This window comes from Heloderma suspectum, chromosome 7, assembly GCF_057233095.1.
Source record: "Heloderma suspectum isolate Gila_16-S chromosome 7, 16-S_ref, whole genome shotgun sequence".
Classification (NCBI taxonomy): domain Eukaryota; kingdom Metazoa; phylum Chordata; class Lepidosauria; order Squamata; family Helodermatidae; genus Heloderma; species Heloderma suspectum.
Genome location: NC_139464.1, coordinates 111,563,434 through 111,588,142, shown reverse-complemented (window position 1 = coordinate 111,588,142; position 24,709 = coordinate 111,563,434). Strand labels below are relative to the sequence as shown.

The 24,709-nt window shown below is 46.0% G+C and overlaps 1 protein-coding gene across 10 annotated transcripts in view; it reads right to left on the bottom strand.

The window, feature by feature from the left end:
- The window catches only part of ITPR2 (inositol 1,4,5-trisphosphate receptor type 2), a 351,496-nt gene that overhangs the window by 79,478 nt on the left and 247,309 nt on the right, over nucleotides 1-24,709 (bottom strand). For all 10 annotated transcript variants that reach the window (XM_084811532.1, XM_084811531.1, XM_084811533.1 and 7 more), the window contains one exon: nucleotides 23,605-23,724. In XM_084811532.1, the coding sequence (XP_084667658.1) occupies nucleotides 23,605-23,724 (120 nt within the window). The remainder of the gene's footprint in view (nucleotides 1-23,604; nucleotides 23,725-24,709) is intronic.

Below are 24,709 nucleotides of genomic sequence, written 5' to 3'. Positions count from 1 at the left end.
CCCGGGGAGATCGGTAGGGAGCTGTCCGCATGTCAGTCCCCACCCACCAGTAATGTGAAAGGGGGGGGAAGGGGCAGGAACCCAGGAGCAAGTAGTGCTGAACCTGGAGCGTGTGCAATGCCTCTTCACGGAAACAGAATGCTATGGGAAGTGCGTGTAAAGGGAGTCAGTGGTGATCCTGCATTTAAAGCAGAAGTGGAAAGACCGTTTTAAATGCAGCATTTTAGGCTGTGTAGAAATCCCCAGAATGCTTTCAGATTGCACCATCTTCACTTCACACACGCCATGCAGCTGGGTGCCATTTACATCAATTATAACAAAAAGATGGCACTGGAAGAAAACACCGGACATGATTTGGTTTGAAGAGAACGCCCATTATGAACGTGTTACTCTTCAGCTACTGTTATTAATGCCAGACTTCATAGCCAAATTACGGTACAGCTGTGCAGAAATGGCCTCTCAAATTTCTCCAGCCTATTTGTGGGCAGAGAAATTGGGGGGACAATTTCACTGAATTTCTCCTAGGGGAGGAGAAATTCTCCAACCGTTTCTCACAGATAGGGCTCACTGTTGGCAGGGGTTGTAGCACAGGTCCTTTCTTTTTTCCTAAGGGTTATTTGGTTTATTGCACCACTTTTGTAAGGATTTTGAATTTCTTTTGGTGGTGTTTGAGCTTACCTAATCACTGCGAGGCAGCCGAGAGCGCGGTGTGTGTTTTCTCTTTCTATTACTCATCTTTCCATTGCTCTGCAGCCTCCCAGGCCACCTGCACTTTCTGAACTGAAAAAGCCCCATGGCAGGAATTGCCTCATGATGTCTTCCTCATGATGGCTTTAACTGAAGTTAAGTATGTTAGAGAAATCCACCGCAGATTCAAATGAGGCTGGATTCTTTGGAATCTGGCCTCAGGAATCTGCAGTGGATCAGCCCCACTTACCTCCTCTCCTGGAGGATTCTGCGTGGGACGGCACGGCTGCTTGTTGCACCTGGAGCCCTTCGCCTCCGCGCCGATCGCCATTTTTTTTTTTAATGGCAATCGGCAGGATGTGCCCATAGACTTATACGCAAAATAGAGCCATGAATCTTGCATATAAGCCTATGGACACATAGACGTATATGCAAAATTCACGGCTCTATTTTGCGTATAAGTCTATGGGCACATCCTGCCAATCACCTTTTTTTTTTAAAGTGATCGGCGTGGAGGCAAAGGGCTCCAGTTGATTCAGGTAAGCAGCCCTTGGCTCTGCGGATTCCGGGAGGGAGGAATGGATCGCCTCCCCCCCCCCCCGCCGCGGATTCCCCACAGGAACAGACGGTGGGGAATCCGTACATCCCTAACTGAAATGCGGGAAGCCAAGGAGGCTACAGGCTGCCACAAGATTATTGTGCAATGACAGACAGGACACTCATGCACATTCCTCAGCCACCTCACAAGTAAGATAAGCCCCAACCCAAGCCATGAGAATTTCTCAGAAATTTCTCCTCCTTTGAATTTCTTTTTGCAATTTCTTTTCTATCAAATTGAATGAGAATGGTCAAAAAACATGTGGGAGAAATTTTCAGCACATCACTAAACTACATATTTTGAATAACGTTCCACAGAAACTAAGAGAAATAAAGTGGGCGAGCCCTGTGGGCAGTTTGTATATAAAAGGCACAAAACAAAGGGAGTTGGGTGTACCTCAGTTTCACCAAATGTAACATCCCATAGATTTCAATAGGAATTAGACATACCTAACCTTCACTCGATTGCTCTCAAAATTGGCATATCACGCAGGACAGAGCTGCATAACCTGAAGACCAGAAAGTCATTTCCTTTCTGACAGACCACCAACCCATATTCAAAATGGCTTGCCTTCCACTGCACTGCCATCACCAACAAGTGTCATGAAATGCCAATATGGCAGCCCTGTGCCACTCCACATGTAGCATATTTATTTATTAATTAATTGCATTTATATCCCAACTTTTTTCCTCTTGCAGGGAACCCAAGGCAGCTTACATTATCCTCCTCCTTTCCATTTTATCCTCACAACAACAGCCCTGTGATGTGGGTTGGGCTGGGAGTCTGTGACTGGCCCAGTCACCCAATGAGCTTCCATGGCTGAGTGGGGACTAGAACCTGGATCTCCCGGCTCCCAGTCCAACACTCTAGCCACTACACTACATTACACCACACATGATATGATTTAGTCACAGAACATGCTAGGAGGCAGGAATGTCTTCCTATAATGTTAGCAGAGGAGCTAATAAGGTGTGACTGATGACTCCCATTTTACAGCTTTCACCGAACAAGTGGCAATTACAAACTGAACATTACCAAGGCCATACAAAAAGCATGATGTAAGGTACAAAGAGGAACTTTTAAGATACAGCTTGTAATACAAGTAGGGATGGGCGGATTCCCTACCTTCCGGTCCGTGGGGAAACTGCCTGCAGGGGGGAGGTGATCCGTTCCTCCCCCCAGAATCCTCTTCGGATGGCTCTGCTCCGCGGCGATTCTGTGGAGCCACTGGCCAGCTCCAAAGCACCAGCGATATGGCCGCCATGCCGTATCGCTGGCTGGGGGACTTGACTGACTGTGGAGGCAAATGGCGTCCAGGACGCCATTTGCGGCCGTAGAGGTCTTAGTTTAAACTAAATGCAGCCATTTACAGCTGCATTTACCTTAAACTAAGGCCTTTACGGCTGCAAATGGCATTCTGGACGCCATTTGCCTCCATAGTCAGTCAAGTCCCCTTCAGACAGTGATATGGCATGGCGGCTGTATCGCTGGAAATCTGGGGCCGGAGGATCCGGCCAAAGAGGATTCCGCGGGGAGGTGGAGGTAAGTGTTCCACTCCGCCACAGACTCCAGGGGCCTGGATTCTTTAGAATCTGGCCTCATTGGAGTCCGTGGGGGAATTCTCCGCCATCCCTAAATACAAGAGTAAGGAAAACTGCACCTGCTGAAATCCCCCCTCAGGACTGGCATCAGATTTGGGGGTCCTCAGCAAAACGTCAGTGGCATGCCCCCCCCTCGGTCACCCTCACAGGCAAAGAGGACAGGTTGCAGGGGCTGCTCCTTGGGTGGGTGGGTGGGTGATCGGTGGGAGTAGCTGTGGCTAGCTGGCCCTTTTGAGGATGGTGGCAACTCCTTCTACCACCACCGACTGCTTATCCAGCTTCTGCAGCAGGTCAGCACTGAGAGCATCTGAAAGCATGGCCGCTGCCTAGGAGAGGGCAGGGGAGTTCGCAGCAGCTGCTCCAAGCCGCACTTCCCGCCTTGAATCACTGACCTATGTTGGTGTGGAAACAGCAGCAGCAGCCCTTGCTTGTCCTTTCCATATGTGCAGCAGATACGGAGGAGGAGCTGCCCCTGCCATAGGCCATCGATGGTGGGCCCTGTCTGTTGCCCGATGCTGCTGACCCTGTTCCCTCCTCTACACAGCTCTTAAGAATACGTGAGCCTAGTCCTCCAATACATCTGACAAACTGAGCTCTAAATACTTTATCAAAATAAAGTCACCGGGCCCTTTGCCATTTTTGCTCCTGTTCTTGAATGTTGCCAAGACGTATTCCCAGGCAGAACCTGTGCTGCCTTGGAGATCGTGTAACTGGGTCCAGAGGAAGGGCCGGGGCCATCTGGGGAAACCCAGAGGCCAGGGCTGGATTGGGACCCCAGGTGGGCTGAATTTGGTCCCTGGGGCTGAGCTTCTGCAACCCTACATAAGCCTTTTACTTGGGTAAGCACTGAATTGCTGGAGAAGGCTGAATGAGAGTGGCAACATTTAAAGCAGGGGTGGGGAACCTCTTGCAGCCCAAGGGCCAAATTCAGTTTCGGAGAAGCTCTGGCAGGCTGCATTCCAGTGATGGCCGGGGACAAAGGCAAAAAGGGGCTGGGTCAAAAGTAAACGAGGTGGGACCAAAAATACAAAAAACCCACACCCCTCCACCCCAAACCAGTGTATTGTAGTTTAAAGTTCTTACTGCCTTAGGAGAAGCTTTCCAACCTTTTAGAATGGGGAAAAAACTGCACAAAAGCCAGGAAACCACCAAACAATTGGTAGCCAGGGGAGAGGGGGTGGGGCCGGAGAGGGGGTGGGGCCTCCTGGGGACCACAAGAGAGCTGGGTTTGCCCCTGGGCCTGAGGTTCCCCACCCCTGATTTAAAAGTTTCTAAAGGTGTTTTGTTTGTTTTTTAAGGAAGAAAAGGAGATAGGATGGGAAGACTCATTTAACTAAACACTTTTAGCCAGAGTGCCTGTAATAACAGTTATAATGATCTTTCCACTCCCCATGTCCCAATCAAAACAGAATAGAGCTTTCTATTCTATGTACAGCTACTTCCCTTCCAAAAGCCGGCATGGCTTTATAACTTTACACCTTACCACCCAGCAAACAATTTGTTAACAAACACTAAGAACGGCAGGGCTTGAATCACTGAGCAACAGGGGACCCTGGAACCAAATATTCAGGGGTTTAATTAGGCTGATTATGTTCTCTGTAGCAAATGAAAGAGCTAATCCTTCTCTGGCAAACAGCGGCATGGATTAGGCCACTGGAAACCAGGCCTCTCTTTCAGTTTGTTTCTTTGGATAATTTCACTCGGCTCAAACTGAAGTCACTCTGCTATCTCTGTCTTTGCTTGTTAAGGTAAGGATATAGTCCACCATTTCCCCCACTGTTCTGGACTGAGCAGAAGCCCATGGGGATCAATACCAGGCAGCAAGGAGTCAAGGAAGGAGTTACAGCACCCAAGAGACCTCCTAGTGAGCAACATGCTCCAACAGAGTCTGAGGCCAGACTGAAGCCTTTTATGCTACAGTCCTGGACTCCACCCTTTCCTTCAGAATGGAGGCCGTAAAGGGACAGGCCCCTGGCTTGCAGCCTAGCACTCCTCCGTCTCTCCAAGGGTTCGTGCTTGGCTGGCACACTGCCGGCATTGGCGCATTGGCTCCCTGGAATGTGTGGCTCTTGTAGATGAGGTTGCTGGTCTGGTGCTGGGGCTAGGCTCCGGGGTCTCTGGAGGCTCAGGCGTCTCTGGCAGTGGTGCTCAAACCTGAAGTTTCCTCTGTTGGCACTATTGGATCTTCAGCTTCAGAGGCCATGTCACTGCTGGACTCCCAGGCCATGACACCCACAGCCTTAGATTATTTTCCACAGTCAGCTTGTTGGCCTACTCCAGTCACTAGCCTTCTTTCTGGATCTAGCACCCAGCGTAAGCACAACATATATGGAGACTTGAGCCTGCAGTGCAGACCACTGACAGCCACTTTTTCCTTTTGTGGAAAAGAAAGAGAGCCACTTTTTCTTTTTGTGGAAAGGTGGGGTATAAATCAAATAAATAAATAAATTTTCTGTAACTTTATTTGTTTTAGTCCCTTCTCTCTCATTGATCGTTGTCTCCCTCACCTGCTCTGTTTTCTGCCTCCCAAACATTATAATGGGACCACTGGTTTTAAAATGTGTTTATTGTTAAGGAAATTAAACAATTCCTCATTTCTGTTTTTATTGTAAGCCATCACAGGGAATGAAGGATGGAAGGTGGAGTAAATAATAAACATATCCACTCCCCCTTAGGTAAGCTTTTGACCCAGTTGTGGGTCATGATGACACACCAGTCTGGGAGCATCTCTGCACCAGCCTAAAATCCTGCATTTAAAAGGGGGCTTTCTGCTTCCGTTTTAAATGCAGGATCACAACAGACTTCCTTTACATGCGCTTCCTTTCCCCCCTCCCCTTTCCCCCTCCTTCTCCCCCTTATCTGAGACTTCCATATCTTTCATTGATCTCACTCCTCTTGCAGCTTTTCCTTTTTCACAGAGGGAACTCAGAACGCAACAGAGGTAATTTGATACCTCAGTATCTCTGATCTATTTAAAAATGGAATAAAGGCAGGAGATGCCTGGAGGTTAAAGGTGTCATCTAAAGGGCCCACAAACATCCATGAGTGAGCACTCTCAATAGCAGGATAAAAGCTCTGTGTGAAGAAGCCCTAAGGCTTATGTTCCGCTTGAGTGCCCTCTGTGAAAAGAGGAAAAGTGGCAAGAAGCGCTAGATCAATGAAACATATGGAAAACTCAGAGAAGGGGGAGAAGGAAAGGGAAAGGGGAGGGGGGAAAGGAAGCACATGTAAAGGGAGTCTGTTGTGATCCTGCATTTAAAACGGAAGCAGAAAGCCCCATTGTAAATGCAGGTAGGGATGTACGAAAGTCACTTACCTTTCCGCGGATTATGTTGATGGGGGGGGAGGCGTTTCGTCCCTCCCCCCGGAATCCTCTATGGGGGGGGAGGTGATTCGTTCCTCCCCCCCAGAATCCTCAATGGCCGGCTGTGCTCCGTGGCAGCTCCGCAGAGCAGCCAGCCAGGCCCAGCCCAGCCCAGCCCAGAGCCGTCCGCAGCCAGATTTCCGGCCACGGAGAGCTCTGGGGAAAGAAAGAAAAAAACCCGTGTACGCAGATGGCGGTGGCTACAGCCGCCGCCATTTGCGTTCCTTATTTTTGGCCGTCTTAATCTACGTAAATATTTACGTAGACTATGACAGTGAAAATAAAGGGGAACGCAAATAGCGTAGCGGGTGCTATTTGCGTCCCTTTTTGATTTGCCGTTTTAACCTACGTAAATCTTTACGTAGGCTAAAACGGCAAATCAAAAAGGGACGCAAATAGCGCCCGCTACGCTATTTGCGTTCCCCTTTATTTTCGCCGTCATAGTCTATGTAAATATTTACGTAGACTAAGAAGGCCAAAAATAAGGAATGCAAATGGCGGCGGCCGTAGCCACCGCCATCTGCGTACGCAGTTTGTTTGTTTTTAAACCCAGCCATGATAGGCTACGTAAAGATTTACGTAGCCTATCACGTTGTTTTTTTGTTTTCTTTTAACCCAGCCATGATAGGCTACGTAAATCTTTACGTAGCCTATCACGTCGTTTTTTTTTTTTTTTTTTTTACAAGACAAATGGCGGCAGCGGCAGCCGGTCGGAAGACCAGCTGCCGCCACCGCCGCCACCTGGAAGATCTGCCCCAGGTAAGTCTTGTCCTGGGGGGGATCTGCAGGGGGCAGGGGGGGGAGGCCGTTCCGCCACAGATTTCGGGGGGCCGAATGCACTGGCATTCTCTGACATCCCTAAATGCAGGATTTTAGGTTAGTGTAGGGATGCTCTAAGACCTTATGGTTAATCTATGAGGTTTCCAATCTTCTAACTGGATCCACTTGCATTTAGATTGCAGGATAACATGAAGTATTATCCCATCTACTTGGGGTCTTTGCTACACTAATGTCTATCACTCCAGGGACTGCTGAACTAAATGTGTTGCAGTAACAGATTCATTAAGGATTGTGCAGTCTTCTTCAATCAAATGAAAGCTCACTCAGGAAAACTTATACATGATCAGAATATCATGCTTTTTCTGAGCACAGAAAAAGCACCCAGACTTAAAATTCTTGAACTCTCCAGGCCAGCTAAAAGAAAAATATAGAACATTTTGTAAAAATTCTTGGGCATATTCCCTTTAATAAAAAATCACCAGTGCTGCCTTTGGATTAAGACCTCATCTCAGATAGCATGTTTCAACTTAGCAGAGGGCATCTGTGGCAGTATCAACAACAAGATTTAGTTTCAACAATGAGGCTGGTTTATTATATTACATGTCTCTCTGAGCACACTATAAAGACGCACTGCAGTGTAAGGTGACTTTGGGTGAGGCTATTTTGAAAGGGGAATCCATAAAAATAGAATAGTACATTTATTGCTTTTCAATAACTGCTGGGTGACAGCTATTTGGTTTACAAGCAAAAAGCATCTCCCACCCCCGCAACTTTTGCAAATGTGACTTGAAAAGTTTTCTTTCAGGCCCATGTATCCTTGGCAGTAATAGGGATTCAACAGTACAAAATGGTGTCCTTAGTTCCTCTTTGGTCCTGTACAAGTTGGGTTCTACCAATGTAATTGACATGAACTTAAAAAACATCCCACAATAAGCATAATCCACCTGGAAGTCTTTAGCTAAGACTTTTATTCTATTACCTTGATTCAAAGTCATAAAATTGACACTAATAGTCTTCAGATGAAGGATATATCATATGATTTTAAAAAGAGATTTTAAATGGATGAAAGAAGATCTCAGAAATTGTTGATCTCCTTGTCATGTACAAGAGTTTTCCTGGCTGGACTTTTGCATAGGTTGAATCCTTACTCAAGGAATCCTTTCTGGCATCACGTTTAGTTCAACACTAGTCTCAAAAGTGATGAGACACTAACAACAAGAGGAATCCCAAGTAAGTGAGGGACATTCTCTATCAAGGTTCTATACCTGGGCCCCCTCTACATGGGGCTTTTACTCCAGCTCTACTTCACCCCCAAATCAATAGTGTCAAATGACACACGCTGCTGTCTGTAGCTAGCCCAGCATTTGTTGCCCTAAATCCAGGGTTTTTTCAAACTCATTTTGTCGGATTTTTCTTTCGGCTTCAGTGCTGTTCGGGAGTCCGTGTGACCTCAGCTGGCTTCGGCATGGGCTGGTGGAAGCGGCGCTGATTGGCGAAAGGGAAAGTAGCGTGGGGTGGGGGCATGGGGAGAGCAGAGGGGTAAACATGTCTACCCGGAAGTAGCTCACTGCCTTCAGTTCCACTTTGCCAGCCCTGCTGTTTTAAAACTGTGCAGCTACAAAGGAGCACAGCTGAGAAACATTGCCTTTGGTTCCACTTTGCTGAGTACAGGAACAGCCCTGCTGCTTTGAAATTGCACTGTTGTGAACATGGGCTCAGTCGCTACCTCTCACTTTAAATAGTCATTGAGCTTGGGGGTTGGGGAGGGGTGGGGTGGGGTGGGGTGGGGACCAGCCCTGCTATTTTGAAACTGTGCAGCTACGAAGGAGCACAGCTGAGAAACCCTGGCTCAGTCACTGCCTCTCACTTTAAGTATTGATTGAGCATGGGAGTGGGGAGAGCTGCCAGCCCTGCTGGTTTGAAACTGTGCAGCTAGGAAGGAGCACAGCTGAGAAACGGTGGACACCTGTTGATTCGATGCTGTGCAGCTAAGAAAGGGTGGATGCCAAGGTGGATGATTTTCATGAACATGTACTCAGAAGCACTTCCTTGAGCCTGTGTTTGGGAGTGGGGGGAGGAAGCCTGTTGATTGGGCAGTTAATATACATCGAAGACAGCATGCTAGTCGCTCTCCCTCCTGTGCGATCTCTACTCTCAGCGCCTCTTGCACTCCCACTCATTCTGCTCAGTGTCTGTGTGACGGCGGCTGCCTGCTTGCCTCATAAATGTGCGTACGTGGGGTTTGTCATGAACGTCTGCTCATGAGCAAGTCCTCCAGTGCACTTCATTGAACATGCGCGGGAGGGGGAGCAAGCCTCTGCCCCACACCTACGCAATTGTCGGTGTTCATTTCTACTTGTGGCGGGACTTGCCCACCCCACCCCAACTAATGCAGCTCCAGTTCCCATATACACTGCAAAAGCAGAGGAATACAATACTGCGTGTACCATGGAAAGAGCTAAGTCGATTTTGTGAAAATGTGGATTTTGCCCATATCACTCCACAAAGCATTTCCATTTAGATCGGCCTCAGGAGTGAGCTATATATAATCCCTGAGCTCTGAAGCATTTCTCCGTAGCTCATACTTTTTTTCAGACTCCTGAGAAATGTGACCCTCATTTGGGGAAAAATGGTTCCTGGCCCTTCTTGCAAATGTAAATTTGGAAAATCTGGTGTATGTGTGTGTGTGTGTATACATATATATATATGATGTCAATATAAGGTCAAAGTTACTGGACTGATTTTTCAGAGATTTCAAGTTGACAATTTCAGAACATTGCGGTAGAAATGCCACACAGCTACCAGCTGTGGTTCTACATCCTCACTGTCCACACAATTTCTATGCAAAGTTACATTTTTTAAAAAATCAGCACAATTACGGGTTTCCAGTGGGCTGGCTCTCAGGTCTCTTCGGAACTGCAGTGCTGAGAATATTAAAATGTTCTGGGAAGTTGACTGTACCACTGGGCGGGGTGGGGGGGTCACTGCTATTGTGCTATTCCCTCTCTTAGGAAGACCTTACCTGTTGACCCTTTTCAGTTTTAGGCATGGTTAAAATATGTTTATTTTGCCGAGCTGTTAAACTGGGTGAGGGTGTGTGTGTCGGTCTCTACATAGTCAAATAGTATTACTGCTCTTGTTAAGTTTATGCTAATGTTAGATTCAATATTTATTTATGTATTTGACTTGTGCGTTTATGAGTCACCTTCCTAAATGAGCGTGCTCAGTGACACACAAAAGACGTACAAAACGAATGTGCAAAGTGATGCACAAATCCATTAAAAAAAGCTAAATAAACAAGCAGAAATAAAGCAGAAAACATGGGAACAGAAGCAACGCAGGCTTAAAAACAGCAAAAAAGCAGCCTCCCCCTCCCTCCCCCACCTGTACACAATATAAATCAACAATGAGAGCTGATACACTTAGATGACTGTATTATTTCAGTGATATGCTGAAATAAAAATGCCTTGACAGAGAGGTGGAAGGAGAACCAAGGAGGGAGTAAATGCACCTCTCTGGGGACAGCATTCCTTAATGTGGGTACATCTATCCCACCCACCCCCCGCCCCAAGCACATCTCATGGCTTTTGCATTGGCTTTAAGTGTTTAAAAATGTTTATTCTTAATGCTCTCAATTGCCCAATTGGGTTGGTTTAACAACCCTGTGGTTTCTGTGTTGTTTTGTTTTTGAACAATAGGATGAATATATGCAAATGTAGTTACGTACACTTTGATTTTGTTCATACTGATGTTTAATTGGAACAGTTAAAAATATCTTGCCTTACTATTCACAACAGAGCCAGTTGCAAGAGATTACAAGGGCAGATCAAGCAACGTGCATCCTGCCATAATTTGTACGCACCATCACGTCAGTGGCTATTGATAGCTAAAAGGAACCCCCATGTTCAGAGACAGAATAGTTCTAAATACCATTTGTTGCAGACAAATACTGGGTGAAAACTAATGCCTATGTGGCCGGCTGGTGGACTTTCAAGAAACATATGGCTGGCCACTGTTAGAAACATGATGCTGGACTACATAGACTTTGGCCTTATCCAGAAGGGCTCATAAATCCCCCCCCATCTTAATGTAGATTGGCCTTAGTACTGAAATGGTGTTATTATTAGGACTGCAATGTTTAGTTGACTGATAAGTTTGGTAATTGGTTAGAACACCCTGTCATCAGTTATGAAGGTGCCCCTGATTACTTGGGCAGCAGACTTAAAAAAAGAAAATGTGATTTTTAAAAATGCAAATATAGCAGATGGTAGGTGCCATCTTAGAAGAAGCCTTCCCTCTTCTTGTTTGCACAAAAGGAGAATGCCTCTTCCGAGACAGTGCCCGCTGCAAGACGCATGTGCATCATCAACAAACAAAGCACGTGAGCATTTCATTGCAGAACTATTGCTGTATTCATATGCAGATATGTGCAGATTTATTTAATTCATCAATTAAAACCCAGTTAATCAACCATTTCTTTAAGTGGGTGGCAGCCCTATCTCACACTGAGCCTCCCTACCTTTGCAGCCCTATTCTCTGGCTACAAAAGCAGGGAGGCACTTGCAGCACTGTTCAGGTTGGTTGTGGAGAAACTTGTAAAAATTTGGGGGGCAGCCATCCCCCCCCACGATACCCCTACAGTGTGATGTAGCATCCTTCCCCAGAGGCATTGACATGACACGACAACCCACAATGGGTTATTGTCTGGAACAAGCCATGGTGGGTTGTCGTGTCATCCGAACCCAGACTACCTCCCGCACTGTGGCTTGTCTGGAACAAACCATGGTGGGTTGTCATGTCATCCTAACCTGGACCACTTCCCGCATGGGGGCTTTTTGTGGGCAACAAGCTGCCCTGACAACCCATAGCTTTTTTAGGGGTTGTTCAACCCATGATGGATTGGTGTGTTGTGTTGTCTGAACCTGGCATTGCCAACCCATCATGCGTTGTGGGCATGAGTGAGCGAGCCGCTCGGCAAGGGTGGTAGAAACCCCTGCCGCTCTTCCCAAGCAATCTCACCTGTACCACAGTGACAGCCCCTCCACCGATGCCCAAGCAGAATTTTGGAGGGCATGTCACTTGTTCACCAACCCCCTTTTTATTTTTTTGGGCCCCAACATTTGCACAACTGGGGCCGATTTTTATTTTTATTTTTTTGCCCCGGGAATGTGCACAAATGTCTTTCTGGTTTTTTTTTTTAAATCATGTTTTCGGAGTTGCACTATATATATATGCATATACATATATATAGGCTTGCCTTGTCTGCTGCCTTGTATGTTTCAGCGGCCAAACATACAAGGTAACTGACAAGACGAGACTGTATGTAAGCTGATTTGACAGCCTATGACAGTTGACAGGTGGGGAAAAGGGGTCAAAATCACCTTAGCAAGGTGATCCCCAGGGTTTTAAGTACTGTCCTGACCTTTATGCTTTGAGTCCACACTTGCCTGAGTCTCCAAGATGTCTTTTTCACAGAGATCTCCACACCGCCCCCTTTTTGCTCTCACTCGCACTCACTGTGCAAGTGCTGGGACCACAAAAATTCATTTAAAAGCCAAGGAACATGACCATGGTCATGATCGGAACAGGGAGCGGGACTTGGCAGCAGGCAAGACAGGTTCTGCCACCAAATCCCCTGGGATGCCTTCCAGAGCCGGCTCAAGGACTGAGGGGGAAGGAGAGGGAGAACAATCCATGGTAAGCTCAATAGTCTGTCAGGCTCACTGTGGGTTGTTCTGCTGACAACCCGCACTGCATGGCTCATTCGCCAGGGTGGGTTGTCGTGTCATGTGAACACGGCCATTGTGTGGGAGAAAAGGCCCCAGAACAGGGCATGAGTGCCCTTGCTGCTTGCCATTACAGCAAAATCTATTTTTAAACTGAAAAAAAGGTGGGGGGAGGACAGCCTCTGCTACCCACCATTAAAACGACACCCCCAGTCCCCGACATTTTTAGGCATTTCTCTACCTCACCAAAGATTGTGGGGTTCTTCTCATCCAGCCCAAGACACCATGAACGTGCTGAAAAAGTTCCTAGTGGAACTTTCAGCACAGCGCTACTTATTATCATTATGTAGGCGATGTCTGTGGCTATGTGACAAATTAATACAAACAAAAAGTTAATGAACCACAACTCCTTAAATGAGAAAGTGAATGCCTGCTCTGCACCACCAGAGTCTCACAGAAGTCAACAGGATATGCAGCATTGGATTACATATCTGACTCTGAGCTAAGTTATGACACGAAAGGATAATACTCTAAGGGGGGAGAAGTCAACAAGATGTAGAGAGAAGAAGTTGCCAAAGATTCTGTTCGCAGTGGAACAGCACCTACGGACATTTGTTTAATCTTTCTGGGGCTCATTAGTGTCAAACCCCTGTTGCATCATCCATGCTGGATCTTTAGAGCAAGCTGAAGGTAGAGTTATATACCATTTTAATGAACTGCAAGGTGGGTGATGCACGTCTGCGCCTCCCGTTTCAGTCTTAGCAATCGAAGCCAAAGTGCCTTACAACAGCTTCTGATTCTGCTGACGTTTAATTAGCTGGTGTCATTCTGACACCATTACCTTGTCTCATCAGGATGATAACTACAAAAACAAACATGCAGAGCATAAAAGTTCTCTGACAAGCGCCAGGCCTGGCAAGCAATGATGTGCATCCCCAGGGAACCATGCTTCTTGGGACTGGTCTGCATTAGCTCCGTGCTTTGGCACTGCAGTCGACTGATGTTCACTGCTGCTCAGAGAGGAAATGGCACCCTCAGCAAAGCCCACACAAGCTTCAGTCTGGGGAGCAAAATCCCTCTCCTTTTGGAGTTAAGGTGGTTTTCTTCCCAAGAGGCTGGAGTGGCTTAGGGAGGAGCAGAGTTTTTAAGACTCCAAAATACTTCCATCGTGTTTTTCATTATTTATAGCACATCAAAAATCTGCAAATAAGAATGTGGTACTTTTATGCCTAAATAAACAGTTACTACCTACAGAAAGTTGGGTGCGCACTTATGGAAACAGCCCATGTGCTTTCAGATGTCTGAAGTTTAAAACTCATATTTATGTTGATGCATGTATATTTCTTTTGAAGCATGTTTTCTGCAGTGGGGAGGAATGTCCTTGTAATCCTCACCCCAACTGAGATGAGATCTACATATGTGTAACCGCATCGGCATGTATTCAAATGTTAGTCATGCCTCCCCCTCTCCTCCACATTGGTCTCTCTTCCACTGTCAAATGTTAGACTGTAAGCTCCATGAAGCAGAGACTTGCCTTATTATTTGTTTATGATACTCTGTAAAGCAGGAGTGTTGATTCTATTTCAGGCTTCAGCCCAAGGGCCAAATTCAATTTTGATGCTCGCAGCCAAAGGGGCAGGGCCCATATGCCAAAAATACTAGCATATTGTAGCATAAGGCTGTTACTGCCACTAACTAAGCCTTACGAGAGGCATTTCAACCTTTTAGAATGGGAAAAGCACTGTGGAAAAGCCAAGAAACCAAACAATTGGCATTTGGGGGGAAAAGGAAGGAGGAATATCCATCTGGGAAAATGTAGGGGCTTATTAGGGCCCCAAGTAGACTGGATTTGACCTGCAGGCCTGAGGTTTTGCCCCCCTGCTGTAAAGCATCCTGTATACTGATTTATTATGATTCTTCCTCTTCATCATCGTCGTCTCTTTTTAACAAATCCTTCCTACCCAATTGTGTTTCAAGAAGCCACATCAACTTGTGTCTGAGTTCTCCAAATAGCCAATGACTCCTAGAGTATGTAGGGCGATTAAACTGGTTTCCTTTTAACCATAATTAAGAAGTCACAAGCCAGACTTGGGAATGCCTGCACCCAGCTGGAGCAAATTTCCCCCCTTAACCAGGATCTGAAAGAGCAGTTGAAGGTGGGTTTTAAATCCTGGGTTAAAGGGAAGCTATACTTAATGTCAGTGCCAATGAACAGCTTAATCATGGTTAAATGAGGAGGGGGATTTGCTCCAGGGAAGTGCGGGTGCAGGATGGGAGTATATGTTCCCAAAAATGGCTCCTTAACTGTAGTTAAGAAGGACCCAGCACAATGTCTGCCCTGACCTGTTGCTCAGAAATGATCAAAACTGTCCCATATGGCAGAAATGCATGATATTAGAGATGCGCAGAAAGTAGACCACAAACCATTAGTGGGCCACTGGTCAATTTCTGTTGAGCCACCTAGCATCTGCTGGTTGCTGGGAGTTATGCCAAGGATGCTGGACTAGGTGAACCTTGGTTTGATCCAGCAAGACCACTTCTTCTGTTCTTAAGCAAGAGTGCACACTCTGGATTATTTATGTCTTAATTATTAAGAGATCCAGTGGATGAAATCTTGCTTTGTAAATTTAAACCACATTGGTGGATCATAGGGAAACACAGCAAGAGACAAAAACAACAACGACAAAGTAGCCTTGCAAGACTGAAATGAAGCTACCCTTGCATTGCTCTGTTATTACACACAGGAAATCATATTGCTAAATGTTTAAGCCATTTTGTGGCATGTTTGATCAGTCTATGACCATTTTGCTACTAAATATGGTCTAGCGAGGCAAATCTATTATACTGAATGACTTACTCCTTTCATTTCGCTAATAATTACTACCAGAGGGGAAAGTCTTCAGAGTTACCTATTAAGTCAGATTGCTACTGTATGCTTCATAGAGCATCCAGGGAGACCTTTAATCATCATTCAAAATAAAAACCTTCTCTCTTTCCATTGTAAGAACTTTATCAATGGAAGTGAATGTCCAACCACGCCTGAGGATCAGGAGGGAGATTTGTTTAAGCTGCTGTTTGTTTACTGTGAATAATACAGAGTCTTGATATCACACCATGTTAATTGCTTTTAACTGTAGCAGGGGAAAGTTTTCATCATACCCCTCAGCTAACAGGAGATTGTTAGGTTTACATGAATGGTCCCAGCTAATCAACCTTTAATTTCAGATTATTAAAATGCCTTATTATTTTTAATAGAACACTGCATTAAAAATTGTTGTTGTTGTTGTTCAGTCGTTCAGTCGTGTCCGACTCTTCGTGGCCCCATGGACCATAGCACGCCAGGCCTTCCTGTCCTGCGCTCTCTCCCGGAGCGTGCTCAAGTTCATATTCATTGCATCCGTGATGCTATCTAGCCATCTCATCCTCTGCCGTCCCCTTCTCCTTTTGCCTTCAGTCTTTCCCAGCATCAGGGTCTTTTCCAGGGAGTTTTCTCTTCGCATTAGGTGGCCAAAATATTGGAGCTTCAGCTTCATTATCTGTCCTTCCAATGAGCAGTCATGGTTGATTTCCTTTAGGATGGACTGATTTGACCTCCTTGCAGTCCAGGGCACTCGTAAGAGTCTTCTCCAGCACCACAGTTCGAAAGCATCAATTCTTCGGCGCTCAGCCTTCCTTATAGTCCAGCTCTCACAGCCATACATTACTACTGGGAAAACCATAGCTTTGATTAGACGGACCTTTGTCGGCAAGGTGATGTCTCTGCTTCTTACTATGCTTTCTAGGTTGGCCATAGCTTTCCTCCCAAGGAGCAAGCGTCTTTTAATTTCATGGCTACAGTCACCGTCTGCGGTGATCTTGGAGCCCAAGAAAGTAAAATCTGTCACTGCTTCCATTTCTTCCCCTTCTATATGCCAGGAAGTGATGGGGCCAGATGCCATGATCTTCGTTTTTTTAATGTTGAGTTTCAAACCAGCTTTTGCACTCTCCTCTTTCACCCTCAACAAGAGGCTCTTGAGATCCTCTTCGCTTTCTGCCATTAGGGTGGTATCGTCTGCATATCGGAGGTTGTTGATAATTCTCCCGGCAATCTTAATTCCGACCTCTGATTCATCCAACCCGGCATTTCTCATGATGTACTCTGCATATAAGTTAAATAAGCAGGGTGACAATATGCAGCCTTGTCGTACTCCTTTCCCAATTTTGAACCAATCGGTTGTTCCATGTCTGGTTCTGACTGTTGCTTCTTGACCCTCGTACAGGTTTCTCAGGAGACAGGTAAGGTGGTCTGGTACTCCCATCACTTTAAGAATTTGCCACAGTTTGTTGTGATCCACACAATCAAAGGCTTTAGCGTAGTCAATGAAGCAGAAATAGATGTTTTTCTGGAATTCTCTTGCTGCATTAAAAATACTCTGACATAAAACAGTGCCAAGCATGTATGTGTGTCTCAAACCAGGGCTCCTGGCAGTCAGGTCTTTGGTGCCTGCCTGCTCCACCAGTGATGTTTCTACTGCAAGCCTGGCAGACTGTCATGGTTCAGAACCCTGAACCCTTATCCTCAAAGGATCCCAACCTGTCATCCTCAGAAGATGAGGCTCCTGAGTTAACAATTCAGGGAGAGGACTCTGTTACAGAAAAGCATCACAAGGCTTCCACTTCCTCAGGACCCAGTTCTCCAAGAAGACCCAGAGACCTGCCTGCCCTCCCGCATCCAGAAGAGGTTTCATTGCCATCCTCAGACTCTGAACTCCAGCCATGAAGACACCAGCATGCCACAGCCACCCTTGTGTCATTGCAGCCTGTGGTTGCTAAAACAGAACAGGCCCCTTTAAGAGGAAAGGCCTAAGGCAGTGTGGAGGTGGGGCTAACGTGCCTAAAGGAAGCCAAATCCCTACTTAAGGCTCATTCAGAATCTGCTGCTAGCTGGAGCAGCATACAAACAAGCCTGTTTTGGCATCCAGGCCCAGCACCACTCAGAGCTTTCTGTGGTGCTGTTCTATTCCCATAACTAAAACCTACCCTTGCCAACCATTTCTGAAATCTGACCTTGGCAGAAAACCCAATCCATAGGGGAATGCTTCAACCCAGGCCTCACCAGTGGCTAAACGATGCTAAGCCTGCACCACAGCAGAGGCAGAACGCAGGCTGAGCTCTATGCTTAGAGGGTGCCACCTAGGCTGCAATACCAGCCTACCTCAGCATTCAGTCAGCTGACACCAAGGGCCAATCTCTCCCCCCCCCCCGCCCTATAAAGTCCACCAAGCCTTAGAGCTTGCTCCCTAGACCAAAGAATTCATCTACAGTGTAATGGCTCTGCCTAACTTCTGCTCCCTTTTCCTGGTTGCTGCTCTGGAACTCAATCACTGCCTGGTTTAAATATGCACCTGCCTGCGATATCCATGAGTGTACTCCTTGACTTTCACCCACCTGGAATAACTGCCATTCAGTCAAACGGAGAAAGGAAAAGAAAGCACTCCATCTGGGGGAATACAATGGAATGGGGGGAAACTTTGCCCACCACTTCTGACAGTGGGTGGCCAGACCAATGACCCTCACACCATGGAGGGCATAACATGTCACCACACACAGGACACAAAGACAGATTGCACCCTCTCCCAAGGCATTACACAAGCCACATACACCTCCCTAGTCACGGTGACAGGCATTTGCCTAGTAAATAATAAACACTGTTCATGTGGTATAGATACTTCTTAAAAACCAGATGTCATAGGAAGTATCTGGTGATGCTGCGTGCAACATGCAGGCTGCATTTCCAGTCAATCCCCCCCTCCCTCCCGTCAGTACTTTTCTGTGGTGAGGAAATTATGCCACACGTGCTAAACTCACAGAAAGCTGTATTATTTAAAGCTTGCATTTCACCACAGGCTCTGACTACCAACACACGGAGATGGGACACTGCTGTTGCTGGAAGGGAAATGAAGTTTCAGGAGGGAAATGAAGTCAGTCATTTGTGATTTTATGGAAATAGTGATCTAAAGCGACAGATGGAAGGAGGGGGAGAAGAAATAATAATAATAATAATAATAATAATAATAATAATAATAATAATAATAGCCAAGAGATGTAGGAGAAGCCATGACATAGGAAAAATGAAAAGCCTCCATATCTTGCATACAGGGTGGTAAAGATGACATGTTCTTTGTGCATCTTATCCATGGCTCATCAAGGAGCATATAGTGCAATCCTATTTACCACAACAGTTTGTGACATATTTATAACTTTCTAAGCACAGAAGGCCAGTGAATTACAAGAATGTCCTCTGCTTCTGGTAAGCTCAGCCACAAGGAAGGGCAGGAAAGGATGCTGCGGTGGCAAAATGCAGAACTGGCTATTGCCCTTTGAACAGCAACAGAAACTGAGAGTCTGGGTGCTCCCAAAATAAACTGTCGGTGTACAATGCTGCGATAACCAAAAGAGGAACTCGAATCTAGTTTCTGTGCCTCCCTAGGATCAGTGCAGAGATTGAGAAGCACAGCAGGGGCCAAATAAATCCGGGAGTTTCTCCTGCTGGAACAAAAAGCCCAAGCTAAACTATATTAACTATAGCAGGCTTGCAGAACCTGCAACCCACCAAGCCAAACACAGCCTAGCTGAATTTAGCCAAGCCAGTCCCAGGCAAGTGTCAAAAACAAAAGATTTATTGCCATGTGGCCAGTGAGCTGCATTCAGGCTGGTGGGTCATTAGTTGTGAAGGGCTGAATTATGGGAAGCAGAGCAAGAAATATAACGGAGATGAGGTCACTTAAGCAAGCAGACTGCAGCAAGCCTTACTCACAAGGGTATCAAAGTCATATTCTTTCAAGATCAGAATGCTCTTACATCCACAATCATAGCTTCTCGCTAACTGATGAAAAGGGTTGGGAATAATATGATTTACTTTCCTGCTTGCTATTATGTAGTGACAAAACATTCAATTTAGTTTTACAGGTTGAGTCATATTAGGGATGCAGAACCTCAGGCCTAGGTGCCAAATTTGGCCCTCCTGGGGTCCCAATCCATACCGCTGGGATCCCCCAGATGGCCACACCCCTTTCCTCTGGCCCCACCCAGTTTCCCTTCCCCTTCGATTGTTTGGTGGTTTCCTGCTTTTGTGCAGTTTTTTAAACCATTCTAAAGGTTGAAATGCCTTTCCTAAGGCTTAGTTACTAGAAGTAAGCGCTTTAAGCTACTATATTCTTAAATTTTACCATTGGCCACTGGAATGCAGCCCCCAGGAGCATCTCCAAAATGGAATTTGGTCCTCGGGCTGAAGAATGTTCAACACCGCTGAGTTATATGGGTGTTAGGACATAATCAGGAAGAGAGATTGCTTTGGTTTCTTAATGTTGAGTGGAATTTGGGTTCAGTGTTAGCAGGAAAGTTTTAGGGGTGGGCAAGTTATGACAAAGGTTTGGGCTTTATATCATGACCTTAGGCCCGTATATGCAAATATTGGTTACATTCTCTAATCATGGTAGGTTGGTTCCAGACTAAGGGTGCAGTCCTATGCATGCTGCTGGGGGATGCTGGGAATTGTCAGACTTTTTCCTTCCAAATTATGCATAGGAGTGTGCCTTAATTAGTATCACTTCATTCCTATTGAAATAAATGGGACTAGATTTCAATGGGACTAAAGGATGATTAACATAGTCTGGATCCAACCTGTGGCTAGTGATTTCTTTAATATTCTCTTCTTTTTTAAGGAACAGAGTTCTCTAACTTTAGCAATAGAATGGGACTTTGACAAAAGCACAGTTTTTTCACATCTGATTTGTTTGCTTCAGTCTATATGATTAAAGCAATCTCAGTAAGTGGTTGTATGGCATTGTACCCAATGGTGGCTTTTTGTAAGTGGAAAACACAACTACTTGTGCAAGGCAATTCCCCCTACCCACTGCAGCCCCCCATGACCCTCAAATACGTTTCCTCTGAAATAGCATGGGAGATGGTGCTGAGAGCTGAAGTACGTAGGTGGCATTGGTGAAAACAGGAAGCCCTGCTTGTGTGAGCATAAATACTTTCTGCTGGTGCAAAGTCATCACTGGATACCACCCACTGTGGCAAAATGGTACTTCTCCAGAATTAACGAGGACTCAAATTCCTCTCATTCCTTATATGGAATATTGTATTTTCCTGCTTGCCAGCTGAGAAAGTTGAGGCAAATTTGTTGTGTAGCTCCAATATTTTATTTATTTATTTATTTATTTATTTATTGCATTTATATCCCGCCTTTTTTCCTCTTGCAAGGAACCTAAGGCGGCTTACATTCTCCTCCTCCTCTCCATTTTATCCTCACAACAACAGCCCTGTGAGGTGGGTTGGGCTGAGAGTGTGTGACTGGCCCAAAGTCGCCCAGTGAGCTTCCATGGCTGAGTGGGGACTGGAACCCCCCATATCCTCATGTACCACCTGCACAACCTCTAATGAGGTGTCATACATTACTGGTATTGTCAGTGTGGTGCAGTGGATATACTCTTGGATTTAGACTAGGGAGATTCGGATATATGAAGCTCACTCGGCAATCTTGGGCAGCCGCAATCTCTCAACCTGAATGGCCATACAAGGTTTTTCTTATGAGGATTAACACTCTGTGTTGTGAGAATTACCCCTACATAAACCATCCCAAGCTTCTTAGAGAAAGGACCAAATAAACAAGTGATAAATCAAAGACTAAGGGCGCAATCCTATGCATGTTTAGACAAAGAAAAGGCCTAGGCCTTTTCTCTGTCTAAACATGCATAGGATTGTGCCCTTAATTAATAATCTTATCTCTTTTGCATGAACAAAAACCTGTCCAGCCCCTTGCTGAATAAAGGCCAGGATCTGGATAAGCTTGTAAGTCCTGCTCCCTGCACTGATTTGTTAGAGATCAGACACCAAGAGATTCAAATATTTTTGATGGATAAAAACAGAACCCTGAGAAGTAAGGGGGAGGCTTTACTTCCCATTTTCAACATTAGTTCAGTTGCATTGCTGACCTAAATTGTCTGGCTAACCATTAAGAAATATTGATGCATCAACACACAGGAACCATCTCATGGATTGCATCATAATTATTTGGTAATGGCAAAACCTTCTGTAAGTCATACAATGAACTGAGGCATTATCCAAACTTGCAGAGGAGAAAGGTAACCAAGAAAATGACACCCAACATAAGCCTTATTAATGGAGCCAGTGATATGATACATGCATAGGAGGCATAATCAAATGTATTTTGTCTTTGTTGGGGACCCAGCTGTCAGACCTACACCCTGAGTAGAGTTGGGGGAACCTTCCTAGGCCTGATTTGTAATTGGGCTCAGCTAACCAAACTATTTTCCTAAAATGTTGGAAAATACCATGGTTGTTTCCATACCCATGTGCAAGCCCTTCTGGAACCCCATCAGGAGTGCTAGGCATCCAAATCCCTTCCCCAACTCCCTGTGAGCCCCTCTTCCTCTTTCAATCCTGCCTTCCACCCCTCTCTCCAAGCCTCCCATGCCTCCTTACCTGGCAACTGCTACTGCAGTGATAGCAGGTTTCTATCCCTCCCCTTTATCTGACTTTGACAGTGGGAAGTTGATCCCTCTCTGTCCTCTTTATTTTCCAGAGTGTCTGCATGTGGGTCTCTGGGATAGCAGCAACCCAAACGTGTCAAAGGTAGGGATGTCAGAGAATTCCACCACGGATCTCGGTGAGGCCGAATGCCAGTGCATTCGGCACCCCCAAATCTGTGGAGGAACGAAGCCCCCCGCCCCACCACCCAACGAAAGGTGTGCGAAACGGGACACTTACTTGGTGCCGTTCACGCTGCTTTGCGAATGGTGGCCGCATCTGCGGCCACCATTCACTTCCCTATTTTTGCCGTGATAGGCTACGTAGTTATTTACGTAGCCTATCACGGCAAAAAAAAGGGAACGCAAATGGCGGCTGCCATAGCTGCCGCCATTTGCATACCCTTTTTTTGCCATGATAGGCTACATAAATATTTACGTAGCCTATCACGTCTAAAAAACAGGAACGCAAATGGCGGCCACCATAGCCACTGCCATTTGCGTCTGTGGGCTCCACACGGCACCTGCGAATGCACCTGGCCAGCGGCTCCGCAGCACTGCCACGGAGCGGAGCCGGCCAGGTTAGGATTTTGGGGGGAGGTGTGGAGTGCCTCCCCACACCGCGAATCACCCCGTTGAAAAAGTAAGTGACTTTCGTACATCCCTAGTCAAAGGAGAGAGGAAGGGAAAGAAGGACCTACTTACCACCAGAACCACCGCTGCACCACCACCAGCAGGTTAAGGGGAGAGGGGAGGTAGGGTTAAGTTGGTGGCTGAGTGTATTGGAGCAGGGAGGGAGTTAGGAGTTCCTCTCCTGCTCAATGAATTTGGTTTTCCTTCAGTTCTGTGGACTTCCAGATCTACTTGCCAGTAATCAAATTAACCAGGGTGTTTAATATGGATATCCTGTGACTTTGCATTACAGTCATTCTTAACCTTAAAAATGCTATAATTTTGTATCTAACTTAAATACTTAATTCCATTACTGTCCCTGGGGTCTGTCACTCTTTCAGGGTTTCATTTTTTGTGGAACACAAGAAATTATTTTCCTTTTTTGTTTTTAGTAATGAGTATTGGCCGCCCAGGGATTCAGTGCAACACGCCAACATTTCATAAATCTCTGTCAATCTGTCTGTCTGACTCTCACACACACGCATAGAAACATTTTACAGGACAATTTCTAATGGCAAGATATTGAGACCACAATCCTATACCTGCTTACCTTGGAGTAAGTCCCATTGATCTCAATGCAACTTTATTCTGACATGAATAGGATTGCACTGCAAAGTACTCACAGGACAAGATAGTGGCATACCTGATGAGCTAATATATAGATATTATGTCCAACATCTTTTGGCGAAATGCTGTCATCTCCACTCTCCTCCTCATGATCACTCTCAAGACCCTGATTGTATGCATTCTTCATTACATCCACCTTTAAAACAATAGATGAAAAATAGATTCATGCTATGTTCACTGCCTTGTTGTGGCGAAGGGACTTGCGTAACTCAGTGAAGCCATAAGCTATGCCGTGCAGGGCCACCCAAGACGGACAGGTCATGGCGGAGAGTTCTGACAAAATGTGGTCCACTGGAGAAGGAAATGGCAACCCACTCCACTATTCTTGCCAAGAAAACCCCATGGAACGTATCACAAGGCTAAAAGATATGACGCCAGAAGATGAGCCCCTCAGGTCGGAAGGTGTCCAATATACTACTGGGGAAGAGCAGAGGGAATTTCCAAGTAGCGCCAGAAAGAGTGAAGCGGCTGGGCCAAAGCCGAAAGGACACTCAGCTGTGGATGTGTCTGGTGGTGAAAAGAACCACATGGATGCTTCTTACTTGTAAGAGGTTTCCACATGGCTGGGGTTATGCCTAAATAACCCAGTGACTCAGGCCCTGCCAACGTGGTTGCACTATTTCAACATTACCCCAGCCATGTAGGAGCCACTCACATAATAGCAGTTTCCACACATCTAGGGCAACATTTTAAGGACTCCAGCTGCTTGAGGGGTGTGGTGTGGTACAGTAGTTTAAAAAAAAATGAGTTATGAACCAGGAAGGCTCTGGTTGAAATCTGGCATGAACTCACTAGGTGGCCTTAGGCAAACTGCTCTCTCCCAATCTCTCTCCTAGTCACAACAACCTCTGCTACCAAAACTGCAATATAGGAATAATTACTGATACAGCTTACAGCAGCCTTCCCCAGCCTCCAGATGTTTTGGACTACAACACCCAGCATTCCAGACCATTAGCCATGCTGGCTGGGGCTGATAGGAGTTGAGGTCCAAAACATCTGGAGGGCACCAATTTGGGGAAGGTTGTCTTACAGGGTTGTCAAAATTACGACAAGATGATGTTTGTGAACTGCTTTCCAACACTCTAAAGTGCTATATAAATGCTAAGTGCTATTGTTCGCAG